Source organism: Lissotriton vulgaris, chromosome 1_1 (assembly GCF_964263255.1).
Source record: "Lissotriton vulgaris chromosome 1_1, aLisVul1.2, whole genome shotgun sequence".
NCBI classification, from domain to species: domain Eukaryota; kingdom Metazoa; phylum Chordata; class Amphibia; order Caudata; family Salamandridae; genus Lissotriton; species Lissotriton vulgaris.
In genome coordinates, this window is record NC_141685.1 from 1387959963 (window position 1) to 1387979590 (window position 19628).

Below are 19628 nucleotides of genomic sequence, written 5' to 3' on the forward strand. Positions count from 1 at the left end.
CTATTATCGACACGGGTGATCAATGGGGAGGAAAGGGACGTGACCGAACTAGCATCATCTATAGTTTTATCAATGGTGGGCGTGTTGGCCCCCTGTACTAGTATTTTTTTCCGTGGGGAGTTTAAACTAGGGGAGCGTTTTCTCTTATTAGGATTCTCTAGAATATTATCGAGGCCGCCATATGAAGTGGAGGCCAAGGATACGTCAGGGGATTGTGGAGAGGAAATGGAAGGAGCAGGGGGGCTACCCTCTGCAAAGGGCGAAACGTCAGTCAATGCGGGTAGACCTAGGAGTGGAGAGGGGGTAGGTAGAGTGGGTATATCATGAACAACAACCAGCGCTATAGCACCCTCCTCTATAGGAGTGTGATTGGGGGAAACAGCAGTAGCTATATGGCCAAGGGAAGATTTTTTATGGGAAGCAAATTCGAGTGAAAGCTTCCTAGCCGCTTCCAAGTCAAGGGATACTCTAGTTTGCAGTTTGTTAATTTCGTGATCAATCGCCTTGCTTGTCCTCGTGATAAAATCGTCCATAGGCCCATTAGGTGCCACCCCTCCCTTAGCTGCCCTATTACGTGTAACACGAGTACACATGGGGGCTGCCTAAGGCTAACAACCCAGACGACAAAAATAGGCAAGCTCAATACCCAGGAAGCAAAGCAAGGATGAAAGAGAAGGGGCCCAGACCAGACCGCTCAGACCTCGAACGGCCTCAAACGGCCCGCTCTTTGCCCGGTCTTAGCCCCGGCGCTGCGTCCCCGCGCTGCGGGAGTGCTGGGCAGATAAGTAGTTGGCCGGATCGAACAAGGGGGTGCGGCAGCGGGGAGAGCGGACCGGAAGTTGGAAGACGGTCTCGCAGGGACTCCTGGGCAATGGAGTCCCCTGCACGCTCGCAGCCCCGCTGACCACACTCACCCGGCAAGCCTCTGGAGCACCTCGGTGCAACCCAATGTCCAAGGGTCGAAGCGGCACCCGCGGAGCGGGTGCGGCGAGTAGTGGCTGGAGTAGTGGCTGTAGTCCAAGGAAATGCCGCTGAAGGTAGGAAAGTGCTTCAGTGCTCTCTGTGCGTCCCACGAAGGCAAGGCGGTAGGGCTTTTTCAGTGCTCAGAGAGGCGGGGGGCGGCAGCGGGGAGAGCGGACCGGAAGTTGGAAGACGGTCTCGCAGGGACTCCTGGGCAATGGAGTCCCCTGCACGCTCGCAGCCCCGCTGACCACACTCACCCGGCAAGCCTCTGGAGCACCTCGGTGCAACCCAATGTCCAAGGGTCGAAGCGGCACCCGCGGAGCGGGTGCGGCGAGTAGTGGCTGGAGTAGTGGCTGTAGTCCAAGGAAATGCCGCTGAAGGTAGGAAAGTGCTTCAGTGCTCTCTGTGCGTCCCACGAAGGCAAGGCGGTAGGGCTTTTTCAGTGCTCAGAGAGGCGGGGGCGGCAGCGGGGAGAGCGGACCGGAAGTTGGAAGACGGTCTCGCAGGGACTCCTGGGCAATGGAGTCCCCTGCACGCTCGCAGCCCCGCTGACCACACTCACCCGGCAAGCCTCTGGAGCACCTCGGTGCAACCCAATGTCCAAGGGTCGAAGCGGCACCCGCGGAGCGGGTGCGGCGAGTAGTGGCTGGAGTAGTGGCTGTAGTCCAAGGAAATGCCGCTGAAGGTAGGAAAGTGCTTCAGTGCTCTCTGTGCGTCCCACGAAGGCAAGGCGGTAGGGCTTTTTCAGTGCTCAGAGAGGCGGGGGGCGGCAGCGGGGAGAGCGGACCGGAAGTTGGAAGACGGTCTCGCAGGGACTCCTGGGCAATGGAGTCCCCTGCACGCTCGCAGCCCCGCTGACCACACTCACCCGGCAAGCCTCTGGAGCACCTCGGTGCAACCCAATGTCCAAGGGTCGAAGCGGCACCCGCGGAGCGGGTGCGGCGAGTAGTGGCTGGAGTAGTGGCTGTAGTCCAAGGAAATGCCGCTGAAGGTAGGAAAGTGCTTCAGTGCTCTCTGTGCGTCCCACGAAGGCAAGGCGGTAGGGCTTTTTCAGTGCTCAGAGAGGCGGGGGGCGGCAGCGGGGAGAGCGGACCGGAAGTTGGAAGACGGTCTCGCAGGGACTCCTGGGCAATGGAGTCCCCTGCACGCTCGCAGCCCCGCTGACCACACTCACCCGGCAAGCCTCTGGAGCACCTCGGTGCAACCCAATGTCCAAGGGTCGAAGCGGCACCCGCGGAGCGGGTGCGGCGAGTAGTGGCTGGAGTAGTGGCTGTAGTCCAAGGAAATGCCGCTGAAGGTAGGAAAGTGCTTCAGTGCTCTCTGTGCGTCCCACATGTGTAAAGGGTCCCGCTTCTTTCAGCGGCAGCCTGCACTGGAGGTGACGTCCTTTCTGTTACTGAACTGAGACTCCTCTTTTTAGCAGCGGCCCCGCGAGCCGGAGGTGCTCGAGCTGTATTCAGCCTTTCTAAGAGCTCATACTTTGACTTTCAGGAGCTGTCCAGGGTCCTGGGCGTGTTCTTTAGCTTCGAAGTCTGTATCAACCTCTGCTTTTGTACAAAGTAAGAGCAACAAAGGGCGCCCCACTCAGGGGAAGAGCAGTAAAGGGTCCGCGCACCCGGGACAGAGCTGCGAGGGCCCCCATACCAAGGGCAGAGCAGCAGGGGCATCCACACGGGGGGTGAGGGGGGGGGGGGAGCAGAGCACCACAGGCCTGCACACCCTGGGACAGAGCAGTAAAGGCCCCCCACACCAATTGTAGAGCAGCAAGGGCCCCACACCCGGGGACAGACCAACAAAGAGCCCGGACTCGGGGGGAGAGGGGGGAGAGCAGCAAAGGGCCCGCATACCCTAGGGAGAGGAGTAAATGCTCGCACACCCGGGACAGAGCAGGAAAGAGCCCGCACAAGAGGACGGAGTACGGGCAGAGCAGCAAGAGACTCGCACACCCTGGAGGGCAGAGAAGCAAAGGGCCCATACTACCAGAGTTAGAGAGTCGGTGCTCGCGAGGCCTATTTTCCCAGAATTGGGACATAAACAACCCCCCAGGGCATAAGCAGCACCCGCTTTTGGCTCATAGCGCCACAGTACTCGGGTGATGACTTCCATTTCGTTTATACCGGATAATGAATTGAAGGGCCTGCCTGGCCTCCTTAACATGCAACTGGCACCCCCCAGACACAGACTGCAAGTGACCGCCAGCCTGAACTGAGTGGCACGGGAGCCCTGGCACCAGGGGTGACGACACACAGACTCACTGCCAGGCAGCACTCTCTTACAGCGGTACACACACAGCGTGTGCGCACATCTGCACCCTCTTACCGCCAGTACAGACACACCGTGTGCACACAATTATCTGCACCTTACAGCGGTACACACACAGCGCGTGCACACGACTATCTGCACCCTCGTACAATCATGGTACGCACCCAGCGTGTGCATACATCCATCTGCACCCTCCTACACCTGTACACGCACAGCGCGTGCACACAACTACCTGCACCGTCTTATAGCGGTACATGCTCTGCCTGTACACAGCCCCTGCAGGCTCTTAGAGTGGTACACACTCACTGCTGCACAAAACACTCTGCAGCCTTTTACAGCCGCACACACAGGCTGCCTGCACACGGCCCTCGAGAGGCAACAGTTCACATGCCACACTCTTGCCAAATGCCACTCGCTCCCTGTGAATGTCCCTTTCAGCTTCCCTGGGATGGAGGGGGTGGGGGGGCTGGCAAACCAGAGAGGACATCTCACCGACGCAGTCTTCTATAGCCACACTCCCGCATGTACAGAGACCACCACCCACGAGAGACCGCCACCTCACCCTAGCCTTCCCAGACCTCACCTCTGTAGACACCCCCACGCCCGAGGACTCTTGCAAGGGTACAACCAACTGGAGGCACACGCAAGAGCTGCTCTACAAGGTCAGAGGGTTAAAACCCACCAGAAAGAACAGCTCGCGCGTCCCAGGCTTCCACAACACGATCACTGCTAGTATGAAGTCGGTTCATAGCCCTCTGCAGCCTCCTACATGGGCACAGGGAATCAAGCAATCAGGGGGTATAAAGCGCGCTACTAACCCGTGAGGGTCTCAAGGGGGGCAGCAACACGGAAGGCAACATTCGCACGTGCCCAGTAATTCCAAACAGACTCCCTGCCCTGCCCGCACACAGACCCGAAACACTCACTGCCCGCACACAGACCCGAAACACTCACTGCCCGCACACAGACCCATGTCCCACTCTCAGGGTGATGAAGCGCCCCCTATTGGCTGGTGTTAGAGACAGTGTTCATTGTACTGCAGAGATGACACTGTAGCCCCTTACAAATTCTAAAAACATTGGCGGCGGGGTGGCATCATTAGGATGGGCATTTCCCCGGAAGTGCAAGGGGGGGGGTCGCATTGAAATTGCAGCTCACCCGCTCTCGCCCTATGTGACGTTTCATCCGGTGCATTCCGGTTGAGGTGGGGGGCCTAGGAGCGCGGGTACTCCGGGGTGCAACAGTTTATGTACTGGAGGCGTCTGGGTGCTTCGTGGTTCACCCATTTTGCCTGCTCCTCGGACGCCTCCATGCCCTGACGGGCGCCTTGATAAAACGTCTGCTGGGGGGTCGTCCATGACCCCACGAAAGTACTGGGGAAGAAAGGTGCACACTGGGCCCTCAAAGTGTCAGTTATGAGGCTTAACTCTCACCTGGAGTGAAGAGTTGGTTCTCCTACAAGAAATAAATTAATATTCGCATGTAACTTGGAGGTAAGAACATGTTCCCACAGAAATAGGGTTTATTTGTGGAATCAGGGGCACACACCGCCATCGGGCGTTGTTGACCCTTGGGTCCGTAGTACAACTCGGGGGGGGATAGTGACCATGTTTACCTTGAGGTCAGGTCAGTATTGTCCCAGTAATGTTTTTTTCTTTTTGCCTGTTCTCAAAGTTTTACACCAGAAGTTATTACACTAACATGTTTGCCCCCTGGCGTGGGCCAATAATGGGGTTGAAAATGTTCGGGCCACAGGACAGGGTGTCCCTGGCTCCGAGCCGTGTCCCCATTCCGAGAGTCCAATGGGGTAAAAAGGCGGGATCGACCCCTGGCCTCTTGAGACAGCTGGAGGTGGACTCTGACATATGGGTGTTCGAGGGCGGTATGGGCACTGGAGCATGATGCCATGGCCGCCATCTTGGTCTGCCATATTTAAGGGGCGTGCAGGTGGCCTGTTCATGTCAAGCATGTATGCCTGGCCAATAGCTGAAATGGTAAAACGCGTTTTGGACTGGAGCAATGCCGGCCTGCCAGATATACATTTATTTATTAGGGAAATATTGTATTTGAACCTTAGATTCTCTTTTCAGGATGATATGTCCACAATTAGAATGTGGCTGTGAAAGATAAACAACTGTTTGCAAAAGACATACAATCCATGATTTCCAAAAGGATTCTTTGCGTTGTGACTATCCTTTTGGAGAGAGAGTGGCTAGGGCAGGCCTCGCCAGTCCACCGCCTATTCTGCATCAAAACAAAACCGAGGAAGACGTTGATCCTCATTGAACCATATAGTGTCTTGCAAAGTTGATTTCTGATTGGTGGAGGTGGATCTTAGGCGCTGTGCACATCTCCCAAGCAGAGGTGTCCCTCTACAGAGTATCCGGGCCAGGATCCTGCCTCCCTGTCAGATTCACTGCCATCTCACGGCACCAGATTGTCAGTCACACAGTTCTATTCCCAGCCCCAAACTTTCACATTCATTCCACTAATGCCACGGTCCCACACTGCTGTTGCTCAGAAACCCAATACCACATAGTACTACGGGATCACCCCAGCACCTCATTGCCATCACACATTCCACTGCCAGCACCGCGCTCCTACAACCACAACGTTTCACAACCATCATCACCAAAGTACCACACCCAAACACTGCTCTCCCACCACCACCAGCTCTACACTACAGGAGAGAGCACCTCCCCCCACCACAACAATACTGCCGAATACCAACAGCCATACTTAGCCACTATAGTTCCACAGCACCACTGCACACACCTGGATTCCATCTTCACACCACCGAACTACCACCACACTGCAAGCCACGAAACCTACATCAGCCTCTGAGCACACAGACCCATCCCCTGCACCAGGGTCCAAGTCCTAAAAAAAGAAGTGGGGGGGACGCTGACGTCATGACAGGAAGTGACGTCACAAAGGTGGCTTGCACCATCAGACTCTTTGCCTCCCCTCGCTCACCCCTTAGATGCGATTGCATCAGAGAAGCCAGCACGTGAGCAGCGTCCTGAATGAGCCCTGCTCTTGCCCCAGAGAGGCCCAAGAGTGAATGTGTGGCTCAATTTGCTCCAGTTATCGAGCTTCCGGTAAAATAAGTGGGGGGACGCCATCCACCCGCATGGTACCCCGACTCGAGCCCTGCCTTGCACCCACTGCAGCTCCACAGGAGTTTACAGCCACTTCCTGCGCCCTCGTTGTCCCACAGCACTAGGGGGCATATGTACAAGCCCCTATCGCCACCACAACGTCACCCATATGACGCTGTGGTTACGATAGGGGCTGCACCTTATGGGCAAAGCACCATTAAGCCACTTAACGTGATTTAACATTGCCTTGTACATAAGGCCCCCTCACGCTACGGTTAGCGTTAAAGGGGTGGCCAGTGGGTGTTGTGGTGGGAGTTCCACCTCAACACCCATTGTATTTGACGCTGCCCTCTATGTACAAGGGTGGCGAACATAGGAGTCAGCGCCAAGATTAAGACCAGGCAAAAACTGGTCTTAAGATGGTGAAACGCATTATTTCTCCTCGTTGCTTTTTCCATGTGTGCTGCCTTGTGCAGCACACTGGGAAAAAACCAAATACCATGGTTTTATGTGTGGAAAGGTGTCTCTTTGTGTACATAAACATTTTTAAAAAATTCAATTTTGTCACTTTCATGTGTGCTGCATGAAGCAGCATACATGAAAGTGACAGTATGGCATTTCTAGGATTGTTTACGTACAGGAAGGGACACCTTCCTACACATAACCAATCCTCCCCTGCACGCAGACACCCTTGCACTCTGGTGCTAAACATAACGCCATTGCAGGGGGAAACGCACCATATTCGTGTAAATATGGTGCAGCCTTGCGCTTCTGAAGTGGCGGGGCTGTTGTTAACCCAGGGAGGCTAAGGACACGCTCCTCCACTTCCTGCCACATATCCCCCTATTTTGCAACTTCACAAGAGCACACAACCCCGAGCGCCAAGTTACCAGCATCCCCACAACTGTACACATAATGCTTCTTCGGCACGAATGCCAATCAGTTTTCACTATAAAAATCCAGATCTGTTGTGTATGGCAGTGCAGGCTTCACACCGGCGCTAGGCCCAGGAGCCAGGGTATATGAAGCTCTAGTTCAGCTGAGGGCTTCGTGAAAGCGCATCAAAGCCCGGCCTATGCTCGAGATCAGAGGCGCTAGCAGTGAGACTTTCTTTTCTTCTTGTAAACTCTGCCATGTTCAGATGCCTGCGGTGCTGCCACAGGGTGCGTGTGGCGCAGGAGAGGAGTGCTGGAAGCGGTGCAGAGACATAGGACCCGCATCCCATAGGAGCTTTCTCTGTGGGGGCCAGTGACGTTTCAGCCACCTCCATTTTGTCCAAGAGTGTGAATATTTGCCCCTAAGCCCTGAAATGCAAGCGCCTGCACATGAAATCCAACCCCCAGCCTTTCACCACTTCCCTAATTATACCTTTGACTGCTTCCAAGAACAAAGGTTGGAAATGCAAACTGAAACTTGATTTTTAAATCGTTTTACATAGCTGTCAAGTGGCCCGTCATCGTGTGTGACACTTTCAGCCAACCCCGGCTTTTCATGTACAACGTCGCTGCACCCTGGGACCTCTCTGTCTTTTTTAACATAACATAAAGATTGGCTGAAAGTTTCACAGGCAAAGTGCTGCTCACTAAAAAGTCAGACGTGCCAGATTCTGTGTGGTGCATGACGTCATACATGACGTAAGATCACCGGGACTCAAGGTTTTAGCTTTTACAAAGAGGTTGAGTCCATTTACAACATGATTTCTCGCAGGTTATACCAGAGGTAAGATGTCATTCACGTCATGCATGAAAACAAGCATTGCCAATGCCGTCTCAACACATGTATGTGAAAATGTTACTTTAAAGCGCACGTTTTTTTCAAAAGTTCTTGGAGTGCCCGACCTCCTCCTCCCCCTACCATCCAGCCCATTAACCCTACTAGAAGAAGTCTGGCAGAAGTAACAGGGCTCATAATCAGCAGAAGGGACTGGTGTGTGGGTTACACCTTTGACAATTAAATTGGCAGCTTAGTCGACTCTTAAAATGGATTAAATCGCTTACATTTCACCAGTGGGCAAGCCTGCTGCACTTGCCTATTGAAAACTCGGCCACGTGACCAGGATACAGCAAACATTTCGTGAACCTGGCTCCCATGGCTCATAGCGTTCGTGCCACACAAGCCACCGGGCACTCTGTGCTAAGTGTGATAGTCTCTGGTGTTCCGGCTGTTGGGGGCTAGCGGTACCCCTGGGGTGCTACGCAAAGAACTCTTTCTGGTGAGACTCTCCTAATGGGAAAAGGGGCAACCATGGGGCGGGGTTGACTCCACCAGCTGGCTGGCATGAAAACAGAGACACAAATATTCATCTGCGCCTACAAACCGACCAGAAATGGGGTTCGGGTGAGCGCTGGGGCGGGAAACCAGTAGCTGGAGAAAGGGGGCAGGCAGGGAAAGTACAGGACACAGGCAAAGATATCCTGAGGAGGGAGGGGGGAAAGTGAACGCGAGACACAAATCAAAAGAGAGGGAAAAGGAGGAGGGGGCAGAGTCGGAGAGGGGAGGGGGCAGAGTGACAGCGAAGGCAGGAGAGGGAGGCGCGGCCCCTCCTCTGGGCGGGAGAACTCCAATCTCCAATAAAAACTCTTGGCTTACTAAAGAAAAAAAAAAGTTTGCCTCTGTTGACTGTTGGAAGCGAATTGAGCAATTACCTCGCCCGCCGCCTCGTCCTGGAAGTTAACGATTGCGCGCTCTTTGCCGAGTTATTGACACAACACTTCCCTGCGCCCGACAGGCGGAGCCATGTGAGGTGGCCAGGCTGCACCCCTCCACGGCCGGGGGCACCGAGGGCACGGGGGTCCGGGGGCAGGGCCAGGAGGATGCTGGCAGAGGAGCGCGCGCTGTCATCGCCACTTCAGTGACAGCAGGCGGGAGGCGTCCATCAGGAGCCAGCACAGAGACCCCCCAAAGCCCCGAGACATGGACAACGCCTGCCACCACGCTGCCACCACTCTCTTCACCTCCACGGGCACCCGGGAGGCCATGCTCACCAGTGCCAAGCCCCTCGCCTTCTCCATCGAGAGGATCATGGCCAGGACCCCCGAGCCGAGGGTCCCCGCGGGTCACCACCTGCTGCCCGGCTCCCTGGCCAAGGGAGAGGGCAAGCAGGGACTGCACCTGGGTCCCCCGGCCCTGCCCTGCGTCATCCCCTTCATGCCGGCCAGCCTGGATCTGAGGAAGGGGCCCCTGCAGCCCCCGGGCGCCTTCAGCTGCGCCCTGGCGCTCAAGGCGGACCTGCCCCGGGAGGCGCTGCCCCTGCACCAGTACAAGGTGGTGCGGCCCCGGGTGCTCAAGCATTCCTCCTTCCAGGCCATGGGGGCCGCCTTCTGCTACTTCAACCGCGGGGAGGGGCCCTGCCACCCGCCGGCCGGCCTCAGCATCCACCCGGTGGCCTCCTACTTCTTGAGCTCCCCCCTGCAGCCGCCCCCGAAGGCCCACCTGGCGGAGAGGAACAAGGTGTCCGTCCCCGCCCTGGACAAGTACTGCTCGGGCCTGGCCTTCAAGGACCTGTCACCGGCCCAGTTCCAGCACTACGTGAAGGAGAGCGCCCACCTGCTGTCCGACAAGATGGCCTTCAAGGAGCTATCCCAGGCGCAGCTGCAGCACTACATGAAGGAGAGCGCCCACCTGCTGTCCGACAAGATGGCCTTCAAGGAGCTATCGCAGGCGCAGCTGCAGCACTACATGAAGGAGGGCGCCCACCTGCTGTCCGACACGATGGCCCTGAAGCCCTCCAAGTTCATCCCCGCGGGGCCGGTGGCCTGCAAGCCCAAGGTGTTCACCTGCGAGGTGTGCGGCAAGGCAAGTGCGGGGCGCAGAGGGCACGGCCGTCTCCTGCAGTGCCACCCGTGCCGCGGAAGCTAACCCCACTCTCTTCTTTTCTTTAAAGGTGTTCAATGCACACTACAACCTGACCCGGCACATGCCCGTGCACACGGGAGCCAGACCCTTCGTGTGCAAAGTATGCGGCAAGGGCTTCCGGCAGGCCAGCACTCTGTGCAGGCACAAGATCATCCACACACAGGTACCGGCTGCTGCTCGTGCGCGAGCTGTGACAGGGCGCGCTGTGACAGGGCGCGCTGTGACAGGGCGAGCTGTGACTGCCGGTGACAGGGCGAGCTGTTCGTGCCTGTGGCAGGGCGAGCTGTGTGTGCCTGTGACAGGGTGAGCTGTGTATGCCTGTTACAGGGCGAGCTATGTATGCCTGTGACAGGGCGAGCTGTGAGCACCCATGACAGGGAGAGCTGAGTGTGCCTGTGACAGGGCAAGCGGTGAGCACCCGTGACAGGGCGAGTTGAGTGTGCCTGTGACAGGGTGAGCTGTGTGTGCATGGGAAAGGGTGCGCTGTGTGTGCCTGTGACAGGAAGAACTATTACTGTCTGTGACAGGGCGAGCTGTGTGTGCCTGTGACAGGGTGAGCTGTGTGTGCATGGGAAAGGGTGCGCTGTGTGTGCCTGTGACAGGAAGAACTATTACTGTCTGTGACAGGGCGAGCTGTGTGTGCCTATGACAGGGCGAGCTGTTAGCACCCATGACAGGGCAAACTGTGTGTTCATGTGAAAGGTTGCGCTGTGTGTGCCTGTGACAGGGCGAGCTGTGCGCGCCTGAGCAAGGGCGCATGGTGTGTGCCTGTGACAGGGCGAGCTGTGACAGGGCGAGCTGCGTGTGCCTGTGACAGAGCGAGCTGTGTATGCCTGTGGCAGGGTGCACTGTGTGTGCCTGCTTAAGGGCGAGCTGTTAGTGCCTGTAACAGGGCGAGCTGTGTGTGCAAACATGTTAGTGCCCTAATATGAACCGTGCAAGTTGTGCGCGCAAGTGTTAGTGCCAGAATGTGTGCCATGCCTATGACAGTGAAAGCTGTTGGCACCAGGCTGTTAGTGCCAGAATGTGTGCCATGCCTATGACAGTGAAAGCTGTTGGCACCAGGCTGTTAGTGCCAGAATGTCAGCCTTGCCTGTGACAGCGCAAACTCTTGGTACGGGTTATTCTCAGAACATGATCAGTGCAAGCCCTTAATGCGAGTGTGTTAGTGCTGGAATGTGAGCAGTGTATCTGTGCACATGCATGCACATAAACATGTGTACATACAGCAATATGGTGTGTAGTACCGTAGCGCAGTCCCCACAGAGAATAAAGACTTTATACAGACACGTCAGTCCCTAAAAGGAAGCAGCGAGTTGATAAAGTTGAAACACGGCGCTCCTATTAATGTGATCATGTGTCGCACACAGACATATGTGCGTGTGTGTGTGTTTCGCCTGTGCGCACACGCGCGCACCCTTTTATTTACATATATAGTGAATAAAGTGGGAAGCCAGAAATCCTGAGATGATTTATCCCAGATACTCTTGTTTCCTGTGTGTGTGTGGTGGGGGTATAAATCCTCTTCCCACTCTAATGAAGTGCAGTCATTCAGCCTAGATATTAGTGGGCAGATTTACAAGAAACTTGTGCCACTTTTGCGTCACTTTAAACAAGGGAAAAGTGACGCAAAAGTGACGCAAGGGGCTTGTAAATCTGCCCGTAAGTTTATGGGAATGTATCCTTGCTTCTTTTTACCAAAATATATGATCTAATTTCCAAAGGAATTGTGGCGTTGCCTTTGATGCGGTTGTAGTTCCAGCTGCCTCTTACCCTGTGCCCCTCGCCCTGCGCGCTGGGACCCTGGCCTCTTCCCTTCATCCTCTCTCTGGGGCTCTCCCGGCTCACCCCCTTGCTCACACTCCCTGGGGTGACCTTGGGCGGGAGGGCGCAGCTCCGGCCGGCCTCTCCTGTGCACCACTGGCTAACAGGCGGCGGCCTCCCAACAGCTGCCTGCACATAGAAAGCACCGCCCGAGCAGTGGAACGCTTGACACTTACGAGGACACCCCTTGCGCCGGGTGTGGAACCGAGGGTCGCAAGGAAACCCCGCAAATGATGATAAAAACGCGCAACTAATTGAGAAGACGCGCACATGCCGACTTCCCGTTACCCTGCAAAGCTGGGAGACATTTTGATTTTGTGAGTTGTCCTATTGCATTTTTTAAGCGCGTTACCCATTTTTGAGGATACCAGGCATCCGCCGAACGCAAATACACAGGGACAGATTTACAAGCCCTTGCGCCACTTTTGCGTCATTTTTAACATGGGAAAAATGAAGCAAAAGTGGTGCAAGGGTCTTATAAAGTTGCACCTCACAGTCTTAGTCCACTGGAAGTGCTGTCTGTCGCGTTGTGTGTGACAAGGCACTCGCATCCAGGAATTCCTGCCTGAGAGGTACCCCCGTCAATTCGTCCTCTGGACAGGTGTCTTATCACAGATAGAGTGAGGGCGGCCTGCAAATCGTCTCCGGCATTAATTGTATGTTTTTTTGTGTTTTTTTGTACAGGAAAAACCTCACAAGTGCAACCAGTGCGGCAAAGCCTTCAACCGCAGCTCCACGCTGAACACTCACACCCGCATCCACGCCGGATACAAGCCCTTCGTCTGCGAGTTCTGTGGAAAGGGCTTTCACCAGAAAGGTACGGCCGCCGCCGGCATACATGTTGGGCACCCCTGGTGCTGCCGAGCCACTTGGCACAAGGGTAGTGGAAAGATACGGGGCATTGCGGGCAAGGCAAACGGACAGATGGGCACAGTGCTCAAATAAGAAACGAACACTTCTATGCGCCGCTGGGCACTGCGCACAATTGTAACAGAGAGATGCGTGCAGTGCTCAATTAAGAAATGAACACTGCCTGGGCGCCAGTGGTACTGCGCGCAAGGGTAAGGGAGAGGTACATGCTCCGATAAGGATCGGGTACTTCTGGGCACCGCTTGGGCACTGCGCTCACAGGTATCGGGTATCCGCAGGCACCACCCGGACAAGTAACGGCCATTAGTGGGCACCACAGGGGCAATGTGTGCAAGGGTATAGAAACAATATGATCAGCTCATGGGTGCCAGAGAGAAAAGGACCGGGAGGGAACGGACCCTTCTTAAATCAAACGGGTACCCGAAACATACGGAGAACCGGGGGCAATCAATAGACAGAATTAGCGCATCAGTACTGAGCCTTTCTGGAATTTCTGTTGACGGGGCTCTCAGGCTGTATCTAAAAACGAAAGGAAAATAAAATATCCCAGGTAGAAACAGAAAAAAAAGCATCAAGGGGCGGGCAAAAGTGCACAGGGGACACTGTTTACTTTTATTAGATGGAGACTGTTGACTCAGGAGGGTCCAACTCGTGTTTTATGAAGCAGACACTGCGCACTGTCGGTGGATAGTATTCGCGGACATTGCACAGTGTGCCTTGCAGTATTCGTGGGCATTGCGCAGTGTGCCATGCAGTATTCGTGGGCATTGCACAGTGTGCCTTGCAGTATTCGTGGGCATTGCGCAGTGTGCCTTGCAGTATTCGTGGGCATTGTGCAGTGTGCTTTGCGAGTATCCGCAGACATTGCGCAATGTGCCTTGGGTTATACGTTGATTTTGCGCTGTGTGCCTTCCGAGTATCCGGAGACATTGCGCATTGTGCCTTGGGTTATTATGCGCAATTTGCGCAGTGTGCCTTCCGAGTATCCGGAGCCATTGCGCGGTGCGCCTTGGGCTTTTCGGGAACATAAGACAGTGTGCCTTGTGTTTTTCCCGGACATTGCACAGTGGGTTTTCCCGGGACATTTGCAGTGCGCTTTGGGTTATCCGCGGACATTGCACAGTGTGCCTTCCGAGTATCCGCAGACTGTGCGCAGGGTGGCTTGGGTTCTTCGGGGTCACTGCGCAGTGTGCCTTGGGTTATAGATGGACTTTGCAGTGTGCCTTCCGAGTGTCAGCGGACGGGGTCATTGCAGCAGTGTGCCTTGGGTTATACGAGGATTTTGCGCAGTGTGCCTTCAGAGTATCCGGGGACATTGCGAGGTGTGCCTTGGGTTATACGCGGACTTTGCGCAGTGTGCATTCCGAGTATCCGCAGACTGTGCGCAGTGTGCCTTGGGTTCTTCGGGGTCACTGGCAGTGTGCCTTGGGTTATAGGCGGACTTTGCAGTGTGCATTCCGAGTGTCCGCGGACGGGGTCATTGCGCAGTGTGCCTTGGGTTATACGCGGATTTTGCGCAGTGTGCCTTCAGAGTATCCGGGGACATTGCGAGGTGTGCCTTGGGTTATGCGCGGATTTTGCGCAGTGTGCCTTGGGTTCTTCGGGGTCACTGCGCAGTGTGCCTTGGGTTATAGGCGGATTTTGCGCAGTGTGCCTTCAGAGTATCCAGTGACATTGCGCGGTGTGCCTTGGGTTATACGCAGACTTTGCGCAGTGTGCCTCGCGAGTATTATCGGACTGTGCGCTGTCCTTGCGGCGCCTGCGCGGTGCTCACAGTCAGTTGTACGTATGGCCTGAGCGGTTGGGAATTAAAGAGCCCCCGCCTTAAAACGCGAATAGTCAATTACTCTTCGGGGTAGGGCGGTTACACTGCATTAAGCGCCTTGAAGTGCCGCTCTACACCAGTGTCAGCTCCATCGATTACCACAGTCAAAAAGGCTTCACCTGAATTTGTACGGCCGCTTTTAGCGCTTTGTAAACCGCAGACGGAAGCGTCGAAAGACCCGAGCGCATCTTGGAGGCAGTGAGCGTCGGAACAGATCGAAGCGGGGTCTGTGCACGTTTGATCAGCGGGGCCCAGGGTGCGAGCTGTCCCGTACTGCACCCGGCTCGACACGCCGTGCCAGGCGGCGAGCAGCGGCTGTACTATTGACCAAGACAAACATGGCAGGAACCATTAGCGCTAACATGTACTAGGGGGGTTATTTGCACACACCTTGCGCCGTGGTGCGTCCCTTTTAATAAGGGGAAACGTGAAGTACCGGCGGCGCTAGGGGTTTGTATATAAGGGCCCCAGGTGCTTGCTCAAGGAAAGCAGCAACGTCCCTTTTGCGCATTCGTGCTCCTTTCGTGGCATGGAGTTGCGCAAACATGCACACTTAAGCGTATGTTATAAAAATATTGGTGCAACAAGTAAAACTATGGAGAGTGAGGAATTTGCTCTAATTTTTTGTGTTCAGGAAACAACGAAACACATAGCTTTTCTTCTTTCTAATTCTAATTTAAGTATCATGAAAAAAAAGAAATTCATTTTACCAAAAACAAAGTAAACGAACCCAAACCCTTTCCATCAACTCCCTGTTTCAAATATAGTCAAAATAGTGCACTATTAGTGTGTGTTTTTATTGTCCGCAAATGTTACTGGCCGAGCAGGTTATCACACAAAAATATTTGTAAGTTAAGGGTGTGTAGTATATGTTTTTCTAAATTGTTTTACAATTTCGTCTCTCCATTTCTGGCATGTTGAAAGGGGAGTGCGCATGTGTGACTAGTGCAAAATCTGGTCGACACATTCTCATTTTACACCGTGAGGGCACCTTGTACCTTCCTGCAGCCCTGCAAGGACCATGCAATGCGCTCACAGTACTTCGGCAACAGATTCTAGGGGAATGCAACCCACGCACACAGGATAAGTAGAACACGCGCTCAGGGATCAAAGGTAGCGAACGGAAATGACGTCAGCCTCCTGGTGAAATCAATTTTGCACCAGGGCAAACATGCAGAGATGCTTTTTCTGTCGCTTTTCGTTCTCGAACATGCAAGGAAAGAAGCAGTTTTTCCCTAGCCCATAATAAATAACCAATATTTTACTCGCCAAATATTAAAAATACGATTGTGGAATAATTCAAAAGATGGTAATAGAGTTTGGTTGTAAATAGTACTAAGGTAAATGCTAGTTTAAGATAAAGTAAAGGTATGATACAAAAATGAGTTATATTTTAAAAAAATGTAACAAGCTGATTTATATATAAATAAAAAAATATAGAAATATATATCTATTATATATATCGAACTCTACCCGCCTGAAGGTATTGGCGCAGTTTACATAGACAGCAGTTACATTACACAAGATCATATACATTTTTTAGACACAGATATTGAGTGATTTGCAAGAATCACGGGATGTTGAGCCAACCCCGAGACTCGAAGTTGGTTCTTCAGTGCCAGTCAGCAGCTCTGCCCGCGGCACCAACTTCTCCTATTTGTACCTCACAAATAAAACTGAAATAACCTTTTCTATTTTGCTTTAGTAACAAGAAATTGATCGACATGATTTTTTGCCACAAACTTTGTTTTGTCGTTTTCGTTAGAAAAGTGGAGAAACATGTCCATCTTTTATTTTCAATTATTTAAGCAGCGAAATGGCGCATATTCAGTCTACTCCTCGGCTTTCTGTGGCCCGTTAGAATGTATGTAATGTGCCCAGGGCTGGCAGAGGGAGACACGAGTACGGAAATGCATTTGCTAACTGTTTTCCCGCACCAGCGCAAAGTTTGTCATTAGTAGAGAGATGCGCATAAAAATAACAAAATCAAACTGAGTAAAATTCGATCAACCAGCAGGATCTGAGTCAAATATTCGTGGCTTGCGCAGGCAAGCAGCTTTTAAATAAAAAGATAATACCTGAAACCTCTCATGAGGGGCTTTGGGGAAGAGTCACTTGAAAATGTGCGCCTCTGCAAAAAAAATAAGAACTACCCAAAACGCGTTCGACACCTTATCAGGGGTGGCAAGCGTCATTTAATTACAATTACAATCAAAACAAATCATTATTTGCGCACCTCTGCTTTCACAGTTGCGCGTTTTTCTACTTCGCCCGCGTGGTCTCAGTTTGCACAAATGCCCCCTGTTGGGATTCGCTGAATGCAAATATCACATATTTAACACTGTGACATTTTCGGAAGTTCTCCCTAACGGAGAACATTGCAGAATGCATGTTCAATGGTTCAGAGCGGCATTTGTTTTTGTCATATTTTCTGGTAGGATCGACTTCTTAAAATGTTACCAGCTGATGGAAAGGTTAGACGTGCCTGTGCGCCATTAAACACAGAGGGCATGTGCGCAAAGGGGTGATGGGGCCACAATCGCTGCGGCAAGCCATGCCTCCTCTCAGGCAATACACAATAATGTCATCCCCGACGGGGGTGCTTTGTTAAAAGATAAACCAGGATTTTAATGTGTAACCTTTGAGCCTACACAGTAAAACCCACTGTGCACCACGTGGTTCTTCTCTGCCCCAAAAAATAAAAAATAAAAAAATTAATTTATATATATATATATATATATATATATATATATACATAAATATATAATCGCGTTAACACTGTCTCATATTTTTATAATTGTAGCAGGTTTATAAACTGGAAGAAGGGGATTTCTTTCTAACCAAGTCCAATTTCCTTTATTTCGTATTATTTAAACATAGCCTCGCCCCAAAAATCTGTAAAACGATTTTGTTTTTACTTTCAATTTAATGTTTAGTTTTAGTTTGAAGCGGTGTGCAAATGTCTCAAAGCTGAGTGGGCGCTATCTCCTGACTGGCTGACTAGGACAACAGTCACGGCTGAAATGTTGCAAAGGTGCATGTTTTAACGAGGAATGAATGAACGCTCTCCGGTGGGTACGAACACAGGAGGGGAAATGATGAAAAGAGGAGTCATCAATGGAGGGTGCTGAAATGCGGAGTAGTCATGGCTGTGTGTGGGGGGATGGGGTTGACAGCCGACACTGCAGGTACAAAAGGAAAAGATGCTTGGCTCCGTTGCTAATCTCTGCCCTCTGCTCCTCCTTTTCTCAGGGAATTACAAGAACCACAAGCTGACGCACAGCGGGGAGAAGCAGTTCAAGTGCAGCATCTGCAGCAAGGCCTTTCACCAGGTGTACAACCTCACCTTCCACATGCACACGCACAACGACAAGAAGCCCTTCACCTGCCCCGCCTGCGGCAAGGGCTTCTGCCGGAACTTTGACCTCAAGAAGCACGTGCGCAAGCTGCACGAAGGAGGGCCCCAGGGAGGCAGCCCCGGGGCCCCTGGAGACCTGCTGCACCCCGGCGGTCGCAGCCCCAGCCCGGGCCCCTGAGGCCGGGAGCTCTACCCCACCTGCTCCTCTCTCAATACATGGAGGGGGCGCCGCCCTGGGCCACCGCCCACTGCAAACACAGACTAGAAGACCTGCGGCCCCCACTACAGGCACAGATCCCAGCTGAGACAATGGACAGGTGATGGGCGGGGGGCGCCCACCCCACCCTGTAGGGACGGGGACCAGTGCGTCCAGGGCCCCCAGACCCGCATGAATCCCGATGTGGCCGGCGCCCCCGGTGCGCCCCCTCCCGGTTCACGTGTTCCCCTCCCCGCTTCCCTCATCTCAGGACCCCGAGATGTAAAAACCAAACCCGAGAGGCGCGGGCCGGAAGCGCCGCAGTATTTATTGAAGTCTGTATTACCCGCCCGCGGACGGTGATTCTATTTAAAGTGTACAGATTACATTTCCGTTGTGTTCCTTTTTTTTGTTACTCCCGTGCCAGGTGTTTGCTGGCGCCTCCCTTTTCTACCCGATTTGAGTATCCGATATAAATATATATATAAATATATAAATATTCTATATGGAGAGATTGTGCTGACGATGTGCCGGATTAAACGTTACTTTGGTTATTGGACCCGCTGTGAGTGTCTCCGACCCTGTGTGGGTAACTCCCCCCCCCCTCTCCCAGAGGAGGGGGTGAACTGGCTTGCTGGCGGTGGGTGGGGTATACCACGGGGATGTCTTGCCTGGCATGGCTATGTGTGGCGGGTGAGGGTGGGTGGTGGCTTGCCTGGCATGGCCATGGGATGGACTTCTAAGAGGGGCATGGATGGCATTGCCATGGGTGTGGGGGGTTTGATTGTCTGGCAGGCCATAGCTGTGGGGGTTTTATGGGGGCGGGTCTCGCGCTCTCGAGGTTCAGTCGATCAGACTGAATGAAGCTGGAGGCAGGGAGAGCGGATGCTAAAAACAGCTCTATCTGATGCTCCTGCCCCCCCCCCCCCCTCCCCCAGGGGAAGGATGCAGGGCCCCGCACCAGCCGCAGGGCCTCGGAGCCGCCAGGCGCGCTCTTGTTGTCTTGCCAGGCGGTGACACAAACTGTTAAAGACTTTAATTAAGAGGGGTAATTAGTTCAGATTTATCAAAGACGTGCTTGTTACACAATTAGCGATTGAGCACGCGCGCACAAGCTGCCAGATGAGCCCCCGCGTCGGTGGAGGAGGGGGCGGGGCCTTCAGGAGCAGCAATAACACACAGACAATAACACACAGACAAGAACGACAGGGTCCCCCTAACGCTGTACTGGATAGCAGGGGGCAGACACCACCCAACGACCCGCCGTCCCTCATCCCCGAAAGAAATGAGCTACTAGGACCATCAGACGCCTGTTATCAGAGCCCCATAGCGCCCACCGAACGCTTCTCTGAGCTGTAAAACGCTCACTGCCCC

The 19628-nt window shown here is 53.6% G+C and overlaps 1 protein-coding gene across 1 annotated transcript; it reads left to right on the forward strand.

Moving 5' to 3' along the window:
- Positions 1-8973: 8973 nt before the first annotated feature.
- On the forward strand, positions 8974-18718 carry FEZF1 (FEZ family zinc finger 1). Its single transcript, XM_086936557.1, has 4 exons — positions 8974-10121; positions 10210-10344; positions 12690-12822; positions 17953-18718. The coding sequence occupies exons 1-4, from the start codon at positions 9240-9242 to the stop codon at positions 18234-18236; spliced, it is 1434 nt and encodes a 477-aa protein (XP_086792683.1). The 5' UTR covers positions 8974-9239; the 3' UTR covers positions 18237-18718.
- The last annotated feature ends 910 nt before the right edge of the window (positions 18719-19628 follow it).

Excerpts from the sequence above, each read along its gene's own strand:
- FEZF1 (XM_086936557.1), top strand. The coding sequence starts at position 9,240 with ATGGACAACGCCTGCCACCACGCTGCCACCACTCTCTTCACCTCCACG. Across the intron at positions 10,345-12,689 it reads ACAAGATCATCCACACACAG|GAAAAACCTCACAAGTGCAA; the intron begins GTACCGGCTGCT and ends TTTTTTGTACAG. Across the intron at positions 12,823-17,952 it reads AAAGGGCTTTCACCAGAAAG|GGAATTACAAGAACCACAAG; the intron begins GTACGGCCGCCG and ends TCCTTTTCTCAG.